The 15,051-nt window shown below is 30.9% G+C and overlaps 1 protein-coding gene across 1 annotated transcript; it reads left to right on the forward strand.

Annotated features, from left to right (window-relative positions):
* The first annotated feature begins 1,453 nt into the window (after positions 1–1,453).
* On the forward strand, positions 1,454–7,214 carry LOC109813508 (transcription factor MYB1). Its single transcript, XM_020377700.3, has 3 exons — positions 1,454–4,866; positions 5,139–5,268; positions 6,624–7,214. Exons 1-3 carry the CDS (start codon positions 4,749–4,751, stop codon positions 7,105–7,107), a joined length of 732 nt encoding a protein of 243 aa, XP_020233289.1. The 5' UTR covers positions 1,454–4,748; the 3' UTR covers positions 7,108–7,214.
* The last annotated feature ends 7,837 nt before the right edge of the window (positions 7,215–15,051 follow it).

Below are 15,051 nucleotides of genomic sequence, written 5' to 3' on the forward strand. Positions count from 1 at the left end.
GAAAATTCTATATGTAAACTTAAATAGTTTAGGCTAGTATAAGTTATAACCAAGAAGCACCCACCTGTTGAGGATGCAATTCCAGAGAAGATTGTCATAAGTAAGACAAACCACAGCAGTAGAATCATCAGGCCTACATTTGAAAGAAATAGAAAACTAATATTTACAAAACCATATTTAGGGAGCATAATTAACCTTCTGAATAATCTATTCCTAAATTTCACACAAGTATAAAAATTTACCTATGTGACTGCAATAAAGATCATAAATAGAAAAACTAATAGCTATACTGGGATAATTTTAAAACAACACCATCTCTACTTAGGATAGTATATCTAAGTTTGGACAAAGTTAAAAAACAAAATTCTAAAGTGGCAAAGAATGAAAGTAAAGTAGCCACCCTCCAATGGCACCAAGTAAAACAACATCGGATTGCTTAGCGGCAGAAAAGGTTTCCTCAAGCAATGGAACTCTCGTGGCATCCAATGCAACTCCACCTAGAAGCATCTCTTGGAACTTGTATTTGATCCCTGGTTCAGCAAACACTCAATAGAAAATGAAAATGTTGGGATTATGAAAAAATCAAGAGAGAAAGGGTTACCTTCAAAGGAACCAGCAAGGAAAAGAACGTCTTTGGCGATAGAGACGACTTCGGAGCTAATTCCATCGCCAGGGAGGACAGTGATAGCGTAGCGGTGGTGCGACTTGGAATGATGGGGCTTCGTCTTCCACGCGGTTGCTTCACTTTTTCAAGTGACTTTACCATAGACAAGTAATGGGGCTTCGAATAGGTTTTAGATGTGAGGAGAATGGAATGCATGAGGGTTTGAATTTAGGGTTTGGGAAATGAGGAGGGGAATGCGGGAGGGGGCATTGGAGAGGAGGAGGTTGTTGAGGAGGACGAGGAGGAAGGCGCGGGATTCGTGTAGGGTTAGAAAATCGGGGATAGTGATGCGGTGGTTGAAGGAAGTGGTTGGAGTGGTGTTGGACGAGGAGAGTCTATCGAGCACGGTGGAGTCGATACGCATTTGAGAGCGGGAGCGACGGCGAAGACAGAGGAGGAAGCACTTGAGCTCTCCGTGGTTGCTCGCGGCGGCTGGGACGTTGCTGAGTAAGGCTTTAACCTAGCGTGGTCGCGGGGTACATATTAGGGGCTCACTTCTACATCGGTCATAATAAAAACCGATGTAGAATGACTCATATTTACATCGTTTCTCCTCCTAACCGATGTAAATATGTTTACATTTTCTATTTATTTACAAGTTTGCCACCGCGTTTATGATTTACATCGGTTATAGTAAAACCGATGTAAATTTAGTGATGTAAAAGAGTGTTTTTGTAGTAGTGTAAGTATGATTACTTTTCTTAGTCTCATAGTTTCTATCGTACATATCTTATATCTTATATAGTACCTTGTATGCAGTAGATACTTGTATAGGCTTATTTTTGCCTTTGTATTTATAAGGCACCTTTATCTTTCTTTGCAGGTTATACCCTTAGGATTTTAGAGTATGTTACTTGGAGACTTTTATTTTATTTGACCTTATATTAAGGGTCATAGATTTTCTTATTTTTAGTTTTAGTAGTGGGGTAGCAAATAGCAAATGTGTAGGTGAAGCTAACAATTGGGCCTTTAATGGGTTTAGACCAAATTTTACATATTAGACTTGTTTTTCTTCATTTAATCCAAGGAATTGATTTAGCTAGGTCTCATCATCATATGGTGAACTAACTAAACCAATTCCAAGATTTTTGGGATGGATTAGATGAAGGAAAACAAGTGGGCCGCCTATCCTTCTCCTTTGGCCAAAATTGCTTAAGCTAGCTTCTCCTACACATTTTTGTCCCTTGGCTTTCCAAGGGGACAATGTGACACTTGCCATCCTATGATTGACTCTTCTATATCTAAGTATCCCCTTCTTGTCTTCGAGGAGACAAGGTGACACTTGACACTCTATGATTGGCTAATCTAGATCTAAATGTCCCTACCTTATCTCTATCTTGTCTAGCTTGCACTACAAGCTTCTTCACCACTAGTATATATAGGATTTCTCACTTGTAAAATGCACTTTTGATCATTTTATGAGACTTGGTCCAGTATTCTCTTTGAATTCTCTCTCTCAAAAGTCTTAAACTCTCTTTGATTTGCTTCCAATTCTCTTATCCTCTTCCTAAGAGTGTGGTGAGGATTGAAGTGGTTTATCTTCTACTTAGAAGTGACACCACTTGAAAAGTGTTCTTCATCTTCTAAGGTGAAACCAGAGGTCTGTACTTCCATTAGAAGCCTTGAAGAAGTTTGAAGAGTATCAAGAGAAACCAAAAATCTAGGAAGAAACTTAAAGGAGAAGCCAAATGAATCCAATTACTCCATTAGGTTTTTATCACACTTTTTACATGTCACTTTATATAACATTTTGTATTGTTGATGATGTTATGTTCAACCACACTCCTCAAAATTGGATGTCTTCTTCATCACAGCTACATGAGACCTCTAATATGGAATTGGAATGATTTCTTCTTACATTGTGTGTGAAATCTACAAATCAAATATTAGAAAAATAGAATGACATTTAAACTCTAAGGACATTTTAATCGATCTACATTCATTATAGCTATAACCGATATATAATGTGACATTTTACATTGATTAAAGTTATAAGAGATGTAAAACGTATCACTTTCTGCATATATTATATGTTTAACTAACGTAAAAGGTGTCACATTCTCTCATTAATTATATACAGGAAGTATCAATATCGATCGTAGAACCATGCATTTATTTTTTTGAGAGTTTGTATTCCTTTTGATAATTTGGACAACGAATACTATTTTAGTTCTAGACCCCGCAACTTGCATTATATCATTTGTATGTCATTCTTTTTCTCGAGGATGGTGGCCCATTCAATATTTTCTCGAGGATATATGGTGGCCCATTCAATATTTTCCGCGCAACTTGTTAACTTCATTGAATTGGCATTTACTATAAACAACCAGACATAACTATAGCTCTGGAAAGGGCTTTGTACTATCCAAATTTTTGAAACATAAGTTACTTTCTACACCCTTGTACCCCAGTTGATTTGAGTATTTACGGTAAATCATGTCTTACTATATAAGAATTATCCAGGAACATATAAGGATTTTACTGTGTGGTGTTGCTTTCGATGAAGATTTTATGGTTTTGAGTACAATTGTCAAACTTCAATTAGTATGGATAGTTGAGGATATACCTAAAAAACAAGCACTAGTTCGGAAGTTCCATGTATAGGTTGGAACACGAAGTTAAAATATTTCAAATGTATGAAGTTATTAATTTATCCATGAGTCTATATATAATATATAAATTATTAAAGTAACCATATACCACCAGTGCCGGCTTTGATAACGAGCTGGAGGGACCACTTTCTAGGGCTCCAATCTTATAAAAGTAAAAAATTCATAATTAATTAAATTATGTATAGAAAAATATAATTTATAAAATAAATAAATAAATAAATTGATTGATGATTTTTCATCTTTTAATAAAAATCTACTCAAAATTTTAGAAAAATGAACCGATAAAGAAAAAAAATACAATATATTATTGATTTATTTCCATTTTTTTATTTGAGCTTGAAACTATCTTAACATAAAATTATAGATAAGATTTTTGTGTAAAATTTTCTATTTTCCCTTTATATGTAACTAGTATTTTAGCATGTGCATTTCATAGGTTAAATGTTTATTATATATAATTTAAATTTATAATATATATATATATAAATTCTATATTTGAATATATAATTTATATTTAAAATTTGTATAAATAGAATTTTAAATATATAAATTTTATTTATGCGATAAATATATTATATGGAAGTACAAGATTAATTTTAACTATCAATAATTTAATTTTAAAATATTGAAAATTATTTCATAAATAAGTATGATAAAAAATTTGAATTAGGTAAATAGTTAAAAAAAAACCCTAAAAATACTATCATCAAATAACAATCCTCAAAGAATACTCTTGCATATGATAATAGTTTGTGATTAATATATAGAGGTTAAAGATTGATTTAATTCATAAATAAATATGATAAATAAAAAATTTGAATTATATAAGAAGTTAAAAAACTTTCTGCAAATACCCTCTGTTAGAGATCCTTCATTAACTAGAGATAAGGTCATAATAGTGTATATAAATGAAAGTAATCCTCACTTTATAAGTTAGTTTTGAAATGTTGAGTTAGGCTCTGATTCACTTTCTTAAGATGATATTAGAATTTATATTCTAGTGATTATTGATTATTATTGACTTTATCAAGTCATCTACTATCAAGTTGTTATCAGACTATTCACAGATATCTAGTCCTGTAAACTTCAAGCTCGAGATGTTCAATCCTTAATGTGTAGGACATGTATTGAACATCCTACATTGATTAGAGATAAAGAATTCTTACCTTACAAGTCAATTTTGTAAGGTTGGGTTATGCTCCAATTCACTTTCTTAAAAATCCTCATCCTATTTGTGCTGTGGGGGTGAGATGGGGGGGTCATAGGAACGTGCATGCTGTGGTTCAGCAGGTTGCATGTTAAGTTTAGATTTTGTGGACACAAGCATTGCACGTTTATAGTTGTTAACATCTTCTCTAGTGTATATATACGTTAAAATAGCTGAGTAATAGAGCCAACAGATTAGTAACTAGCTAGACCTAGTTATTATCAAGGTACGTTGTTAATTAGTATTGCGTTGCACTTGGTAACCTATGGAAGGAATCGTATGTGTACGGAAAGGTGCATGGAGTGGAGTGGAAGATGACCTTCTTAGGGCATGTGTGAGACAATATGGAGAAGGAAAATGGCACTTGGTGCCTACAAGAGCGGGTAATACTTGCTTTCATATGATACACTATGATAGTAATGGATCAATAATTATAAAAGCTATCATGCAAATGATTGTTGAACAGAAGCACAATATGTATCTGCTCAACTTTCCATCTTTCTTATACCTCATCAATATATAATTTTTTGCTGTTCAAAATAAAAACTTTCCATCTTTCTTTCTTCTTATTTTTGGTTCATCATTAATTTTCTTCATTGCCTTTGCACAAAAAGTGAAACTGTTGTTAGTTACATGTATACTTGAATTTTTGAAGGCTTGAACAGGTGCCGTAAGAGCTGCAGACTGAGGTGGTTGAATTATCTAAAACCAAATATCAAGAGGGGAGATTTCGCTGAAGACGAAGTTGATATGTTGCTAAGGTTGCATAAACTTTTGGGAAACAGGTAGTGCATTTGTGTATCATTTGTGACAAGAACATGTATCCTAGACTCCTAGTCATGAACTAACAAAATAAGAGTTAGTTATTATCTGTAATATAGATGCATGTGAATAAGAGTAAATTTATTATAATTTTGATTGTGAAACTTAATGATGCAAGTAAACTAAGAGTTTGTTTAAATAAGTTTCACTATAAAATTTGTTGAAATGAGACAATAAATTCTATAAGAATATTGTGTTAAACATTTCATTATATTATCTTATATTACTATTTATACTGTCAACTTAATAATTGAACGGTTTGTTTAAATAAGTTTATGCAAAAGTACTTATATGATAATAGAAAAAAAATGAAATAAGATTTTTTATAAACTAAAATTAATTTATGTATAAGTTGTTTTGTGAAAGATATCTCTCATAATAATTTTTTCAAAATTTTATTTTTAATTTATATATAAGATCTCTTCTAAGAATGTTTCTAGACAAGCTTAATTAGACATACTCTAAACTTAACATGTTTGGACTCTGATATCACATAGCCAATTAGAATTTATGGGCTTGATGTCCGGGAGTTTTTGGATAATTTATATTATTATGTTAATTATTGTCATTGTAAAATGAAAAGGATTTTTAAACTTTTAATGACATGTTAATATGGGCTGGATGCAAAATTACATTAGATAGCAGTTATTTTTAGAAGTGTCTTTGTTTTTCTTCCGTAAATTTGCCTTTGTGCTTTAACAAGTTTGGTCTCACATCTGTGATGTGATTTTTCATAACTGAAAAGCAACTGTTGCTTTCACATCTTTAAGTTAAAAACTGATGTGATTTTTCTCCTTCTAACAAATTTCTATCCACATACTTTGTCATCCAGTTTCAAACATGCATGCACCAAGTTTAGATTAAATTATTTATTTAACCTGTATAGTTATCCTTATTTTAAATTATGGTCCTTACATATAGTTCCTGTTAACATACATAAAATGTTAGGAGAGTTTTAATAAAACGCTTTTAATAGTAATTTTTAATAAATTTTAACTAAGAGAGATATTGTATGTGTTGAAGATTATATTAATAGCACTTCTCAAAAATGTTAAGTTTTGATAAAACATACAACATTTTATAAAAAATAAAACTTAAAATGACGATAAATTTACATACCAATTAAAGTATAACATATGCTTGTATATACAAACCTGTTAACCAGCACAAACAGAAGTATTTGAAATGATCTTGCTGTGATTATGAACTCACTTAAATAACTTTTGTATAAACACTTACAAAACTCATATATAACAACTTCTCTAATTAAGTAAGTTAATTGAAACAAGCAAAACAAAACCTTTGTGTCTATATGTAGATGGTCCCTGATTGCCGGAAGACTTCCCGGAAGAACACCAAATGATGTAAAAAACTACTGGAACACCTACATTCGCAGGAGAGCATGCTCTCATAAGGTGGTAAGCAATGAAAAGGAAGAGGAAATAGTGAAACCTCACGAGGTGATAAGGCCTCGGGCTCGAACTATCTCAAGAGCTTCACCCTGGTTGAGAGGGACAAGTGTTGTTAGAGAAGGTGCTGAAAGTGGGGTCAAACAGAGTTCAACTCAAGCATGTGGTGAGGCTTCATTATCAGAGTACAATAATTGGTGGAAAACTATGATGGATGATGATGATAAGGGGGGCAACATAGAGAACAGCCAAGATGGGTTTGGGAGGCTCATGGAAGACATTAATAATTGTCAAGAGAATCTTACTTCGTTGACCTCACAAGGTGGAGATTTTCCTATAGAAGGTCAAAATTGGAGTGATTTTCTTCTCGACACAAATTTGTGGGATTTCTGATTTTGTTGTTAAATTACTTTTATGCCCCTTATTATATTTACATTATTCAACTTAGTCTCTATATTATTAAATAAAAAATTCAATTTAGTATCTAAATTTTATCAAATGATGCAATATGGTTATTTGTCAAATCACTACAAGAAATGTTACATATAATGACATACAAAAAGTATTACTATAGATATAATATATGTAGACATATGTCTATTTGACATATAGTTACATACAATTTTAATGTTGATTTTGAATGAAATGTAAAAACATATTTTGTTTGTCATTATAGTCTATACCCACATTTTTTAATAATATATCAATATATATTGTAATTATTATATTGGTAAAAGTAATTTTTAGTGACATGTATAGTGTCACTATATGACAATTTCATTGTAATGACAATTTCATTGTAGTGAATTGAGACTATCAACCTTAAATTTTTGTACATGTATAATATTTTTTATTATTTCACATGTATAAAAAGTTATACTATTAGTCTCAATTGGATAGAAGAATCACACGTCATTTTTCAAAATTAAGAAATTAAATTAAATTTTTCAATAATAGAGAGATCAAATTGACTAATGTAAATAAAATAAAGGATAGAAGGAGAATTTAACTATTTATTTTCTTTTGGAAGTCAAATTTGAACGTAAGAAAGTACTCAAACCTCTTAGCACCGGTTGGTAACCTAATATGTAATAAGGTGTTAACCAAGAAAATGAAAAAGAACTCTAAGAGTGAAATAAAAAGAGAGCAAGATCATAACTATAGGAGTGTGGTAGATGCATATATCCCAGGCCGATACGTATGTATAGTTTCATTAGTTAATAATGAACAATATATATTGTTGTACGTAAATCGACGTGTTGCTTTATCGTTCAGATATCCTCTGCATGTGTTGCTACATTGACGCGTTTCATTAATTCTGGCTTACTGTAATTAGCCATGTGTGGGCAAATATGGCTGAGGACCACGCATATGCAAGAGGCAGACAATCGAGTTATACGTTGAAAGATGCTCTCTCCGTGCACTATAGTGACAAAAAAGTCTCTTTATAAGTATATAATATATATATATATATATATATATATATATATATATATTTGACATATAATAATACATAATTTTAATATTAATTTTGAATGAGATTTAACAACATATTTTGTATGTCACTATAATCTATACTTATATTTTTTAATAATATATTAATATATATTATATTTATTATATAGATAAAAGTAATTTTTAATGATACGTATTGTGTATACAGTTATTATATAACAAATTTTTTTTTGTGTATTGTTAGATAAATCATCGAGTGTTCTTCAGCTTTCCCATGTGCGATTTTTTTTTTAGCAAAAGAAAAATTCATTAAAAAAGAGGATAAAGGATAAAAGAGTACCCAATACAAAAATGTTTTACTTTAAAGTTGGCCAAAAGTCGACTTTAAATAATAAAAATTGACATAATATTATCAGTCGTTCGTCGATTTTTAGTTGACGCTAAATAAATCAACATAATTTTTTCTTGTGTTAGTTAAACTGTGGGTAAAAAAATTTATTTATTTTAATTTTTTATTGTCAGTTAAGTCGATACTACGTCGACACAAAATTTATTTTATTTTTTCTTTATCTTCTTTTTTCAACTTCTCATTTATTTGTTCGTATTTTTAACATTCTTGAGACTCGATGTGTGAACCTCACTACAACACATTATGCGTATATAAAATTGAAAAAATTATCTTTATCTCTCTCAAAGTACGTATGCTGTCAGAAAAATTGACGTTATTTTAAGATATAGCGTCGGCTTTTTCGACACTATATTTAAATTGGGTTTAGTGTCAAAAAAGTCGACGCTATTCTTTAAATATAGCATCAACATTTATTTTAAGTTTAACGTCGAAAAAGCCAACACTATTTCTTTATATATAGTGTTAGCTTTTTCGACACTAATTTAAATTAAACCCTAAATCTTAAATTAAATTAGTGTCAGAAAAATTAACGCTATATTTAAAAAATAGTGTCGACTTTTTCGACACTAAATTCAATAAGAAAAAAATAGATACTACATCTTAAAATAATATTGGGTTTTTTAATAATATTTACATCAACTATTAATCGACGCTTATTTTCTGCAACTATTTCAATATTTTCTTGTAGTGACCTATCCTTACATGAACTAAACCATAGTCTGTACTAATATGTGTTAGGATACAAGTCTTTTCTCTTTTCCTACGTGAACATGTGCAATTAACGAATTCAGTTTTTGCAGTCTATACTAGTTAAAATATGTCGAAAGTGATAGATACAAAACTTTTTCTTACACGTTGTTGCTAATTTTCCAGCTCTCTCCAATGAGTATTTCAAAGTTTTTCCCACTAAAGGTTATCAACCGTTTTTCTTGATCTTGACTATATAATATATATAGTAGAGGACCACTATAGTCGGGTGAGGTGAGCTTCTCGAAGGGGAGATAATAGGTTGGTGGCAGGGACGGATCCATGAAACTGGGAGTCGGGGCAGGCCCTACTAAAATTTCACTCTCTCATTTTTATAGGCTACAACCCTATTTTTGTCCCTTATATTAATTATTTGTTTTAATTTAGTCCCATTTTTATTTTTGGTTTCAATTTGGTCCCAAACTAATTAATTAATTTCAATTTAGTCCCAAATTAATTAATTGATTTTAATGTGGGACTTTCGTCCAAATTATTTAAACGGAGTTAACTTTTGGCCACGTGGATGCCACGTAGATGCATACATGGATGTCACGTGGATGACAATTTTTTTTTAAAACACCTGGACCTTGAACGGCCCGTTCTGAAATCAGAACGGGCCGTTCTGGTTGCACTTTTGTTGTGTTAATTTTGCAACTGAAACGGGCCGTTCCAGATGCAAAAAATTAACACACCACCAGTGCAATAAAAAATAATACCTGTCACTAAAAATTAATTTTACATATATTATAGATACAATATGTTGATATACTGTTAAAAAGTGTAAATATAAATTACAGTGACACTTTTTGTATGTGATTATATGTAATATTTCTTGTAATGATTATTTTTTATATCTAATATGTTAAAATATATTAATATTTCTTTTATATTTTATTCTATTGTGCAATTTCTTTCACTTTATGATAAAATTTTCTTAATTTTTTTTATTATTATAATATATTTTATTATTTGGCAGAAAGATTTATTACTTCTTTATTCATTAAAGATGTAATAATTTAGTTTACAAATATAAATTATTTTTAATTTTTATTTTAGTTTTTAATCCTTTGGATCTTATATATGTACATTGTGTGTTGGTAGAAGAAGATCCAAATTAATAAGAGGAATAAGAATAATTGTCATATAAAGTTTTTATTTTTTATTTAAATATATTTAATAAAAAATAAATTTACCCTTATAAAAAATAGACATTATTCTCATAAAATATTTTTGTTTTAAATGAACGTAAAAATTTATAAGAGATATAAAAGAAAACAATAATAATTATATTATATTTATCTTAATAACTTATATCATTTTGTTATTCTTATATTAAATAAGTCACTAAAAATTACAAAGTCACACTTAAATATAAAATTAGATAGAAAAAAAGGAGAAATTGTCACTTTATTTATGAGAAAATTTTAGCTTATAAGAAAATAGATATATTAAATTTTTTATCACAAAAAATATACTTTTTCTAAAAAATTATTATATTTTTAATAAAAAAAATATTTTAAAATATTATATTGCCTTCACTTAACAAATTTTCTAGATCCGTCATTGATTGGTTGTATAGAAAAAAGTTTAACTTATCCATTGAGATTTGAAGTCTATAAATACTAGTTCTTTAATTAACGTGGAACAATGATACTTAGCCTGTGTTGGAGGATATTTGTATAGCAAGTTATTGCTGTGGAGAAGAAAAACCTTTGGTACCAAAGGGTTTTAAAAGTTTATTGGATGCTGGGTGGTTTTAAAGTTAGGTGGCTAAGGTATCAACAAGAGGGTTGTAGGAAACATACACTATAAAAAATGTTACATAAAAGTGTTATTATGGGTACAATATATGTAGGTATATATCTATTTGACATATAGTTATATACAATTTTAGTATTTATTTTGAATGAGATTTAACAACATATTTTATATGTCATTATAGTCTATGCCCACTTTTTAATAATATACCAACATATATTATATTTATTATGTGGGTAAAAGTAGTTTTTAGTAATATGTATTATGTCACTATAGGGTGTGCATCACTATATGACAATTTTCTTGTAGTGATACTCGATCGTATTTTTGTTGGCATAATATCCTCGGTGGATGATGGACGATGGAGGACGGTTGTAAAATCAATTATGTAGGATTAGGATATTTATGGTAAAAACTCACATAGACGATAAGGTATGCCAATTAGGGATGACAAACATACCCGTACCTGCGGGTAATACCCGAACCCGTCCCGACTTTGACGGGGAATACCCGGTTTGACCGGGTACGGGTACGGGTATGGGTAAAACCCGATATATTAAATCGGGTACGGGTATGTACTTACCCGCCCTGTGCCCGTACCCGTACCCGTCCTCGTTCTCATTTTTAATTTAATACTCACTTTCAATTTAATTATATTAAAAAAAATTAATATTTTTTTATGTATGATTATTTATTATAATATAAGATAAAGAAATAACTTAATTATAATTATAATATAATAAAAAAATAATTTAAAAATATCATTTTTTTATAAAAAATAAAAAATAAAAAATTTGACGGGTACGGGTACGAGTATACCCGATACCCGACAGAGACGGGGATGAGGATGAAAATCTATACCCGACGGGTATGGGGACGGGGACGGGGATGAGTTTAACTCGCGGAGATGGGGACGAGTATCATGAAACTCGTACCCGCCCTGCCCCGTTGCCATCCCTAATGCCAATGCAAGGTGTGAATACCTAATTTGTGAGAAAATTATTGAAATTGAAGAGAAAAAAATATAAAATATACAAAAAAATATATATATAAAATCAACTTTTATATATTAAACATAAATCACTGTTATGAAACATAAGGTTAATAAATGTTTATAAAACACACAATCTTTATTTTATTGGTATGGAATTTTTTGGGTAATAACCAATAACAAAATCATGAGTGTCTAAGTTTAAAGCAGACAATGTCATATTAATATGGAGATATGTGTGTATGAACCCTTAATGTCTATCAGTAGTAATAGAGTTGATAATTGATCAAGTAATCAACTCGAAGTCTCAAATGAATATTTAATAATGGAAGGTGATGAATTTAAGTGTTAGATCTCTTATATCAAAAGTTTTTCTAATAGTATGGAGGTTAAGCGGTGTAATACATTGATATGAGCTATCAATAATGTAAGTATTTCGAGCTGACAGGTGTGACTAAGCTCTAATGGCTACCATTGTGGATGGAAAAGGAATTTCTACTGAATGAGATGTTAATCCATAATTTTTTGTTTGAGAAGAAAGTTATTGACATACAAAGAGAGTTTCACATCATTAGAATATGAGGAAAAACAAGAGTTTATAAAATATACACGATCTTTATCGGTAAAACATCTTTTAAGTGATGATTAAAATCAAAAGCATGAGTGTAATTAATTTGAACCGAAAACTATCATATTAATGTAAAGTAAGAGTATTTTTAAAAAAAAATTCTACAAAAAGATTTTTTTAGAGATATGTCATTTCATGAATGACTTACATCATCTTTTTTCTCGGTTCTTATGAAAAAAATATGTAGGTGAATCTGTCATTTCACTGCCTAATGGAAAAGTTTTAAAGGTTAAATATGAGTTTGGTATATCAACTAATCCTGATATTTTTTGATGGAGTGGATGACCTCATAAAACTAATTAAATTATTTAAATTAACCATCAGTTTTATTCAACCTAAAATATAGATAGATCAAAATATGATCTATATGAAAGTTGAGTTTGTTTTGGTTGCTGTAAATCCCTTTCGAAAAAGATTTCTCTGTATGGTAATTACCATATTGAAGTCTACAAGTGTAAAACAATTGAAATCCCTCTGTATATGCAATTACTGACACACATCCAAGAAATGGCAAGATATGAAGTGAATCAATCTATAATTATAAGTGGCAAGATATGAAGTGAATCAATCTATAATTATTAAGTGGTGAGAATGGAGTGTAGGGAGGACTGAGACTGCAAAAATAGCAATGCAATACTTGCATTGGCTTGGTGCCCTCATGGCTCTCCACCAACATACTCCACGTAATTTTACTAAAGCACAAAATAGAGAGCATAAATTCATTACTAGAATTTTTTTATTACATGCGACTTTTTCTATGAATTTTGTATTAACATTCCCAGCAAATATTATTCCTACAAATTTTTCTGCAAAATTTTATTTACAGATAATATCTTCATCGATAATATGTTTTTGCGAATTTTAAAATTCGCAAGAAATTTTCCTGCGAAATTTCTTGCAAAAAAAATTCGTAGGAAAGTTTCCTTTAAATTTTTTCGCAAGAAATTCTGCAAGAATATTTTTTACAAAAAAAAATTAAAGAAATTATTACAAATTATATCAATAATTCTTCAACTTTCAAATGCTCACAATGAATTCATTCGAAGCATTTGTTTACACGCCTTCAACATGTGATACATAATCTTTTAAACTCCAAGATTGTAGATTATAAGTGTAACATCCTATTATTTTATTATTATTATTTGGCATTTTAGCAATTTTATTAAAGTTATAGGGGTATTTTTGTAACTTGGAACGGGCTGTTCCAAAAGTGGAACGGGCCGTTCCAAGCAACAAAAATAAGCTAAATTTTTAAGTTGGGAACGGGCCTAGAACGGGCCGTTCCAACAAGGAGAACGGGTCGTTCTGATTTTGGAATAGGCCGTTCCGGAGGGAGAACGGGCCGTTCCAAAGGGAGAACGAGTCGTTCTGCTGAGATTGAGAACGGGCCGTTCTGGTTTTAGAACAGGCCGTTCTGCTTTTTGGAAACGGGCCGTTCCGATTTTAGAACGGGCCGTTCCATTTGAAAAATTTGCACAGATTTGAAGGATCCGGAACGGGCTGTTCCGAAATCAATACGGGTCGTTCTGGGTAACCCAGGTTGCCTATAAATAGGAGGCATGGGGGGGTGAAAAATTATAACTGAGAAGGGTGAAAAATTTTAGAGAGAGAGAGAGAGAAAGGAAGAGAGAGGAGGGGAAAGAAAAGAGGAGTGAAAGAAAGAGGAATCTCGAGGAGAAGATTCTGCCCTAGTTCCTGTCCTTGTTTAAGGAGAGAGGTGGAGGTTCTGCCCTAGTTCCGGTTACTGTTTAAGGAAAGAGAGGAGGAGGTTCTGCCCAAGTTCCTATTTATCCAGGTACGGGAGAAAAGAGGATTATTTATATGTAGAGTACATGAGGGAATTGGGTGGAGGAAGAATTCCTTAGGATTATGATTAATTTTATAATTATTTAATTTGGAGAATTATTGGTTCTATTAAAATTATCTGTGTTGAGGTTTATAAATAGGCCTAAGTGTAGGAATGATGATCTGGAAAGAAGAATGAATTGTAAAGAAAATGCGGTGAGCTAGATTTTGGAATAATTAGGGGTTTTACTGTTTATACTAATTATTCTATTGATTATTATATTAATGAAAGTTATTGCTATATTACTTGTTAAGAATGAATGATATTGATGTGAATTGCTTAAGGGGTATGTAAACCCTATTTTGTTGAGCTTATCTGTTATGTATGTGATGAGATGAGATGTTGTATGGATGTGATTATGATTGTGATTGTGGTGCCTCACATCGATGACTAGGGATGGCACGGCCCCTGGGTAAGTGGTGCTACAGGGAGGGCGTGACCCTAGCATGGTGTGGGATGAGTAAGACAATTAACACACACCACTTATGTCGTTTATGGCAGCC

Source organism: Cajanus cajan, chromosome 2, assembly GCF_000230855.2.
Source record: "Cajanus cajan strain Asha chromosome 2, NIPB_CcT2T_4, whole genome shotgun sequence".
NCBI classification, from domain to species: domain Eukaryota; kingdom Viridiplantae; phylum Streptophyta; class Magnoliopsida; order Fabales; family Fabaceae; genus Cajanus; species Cajanus cajan.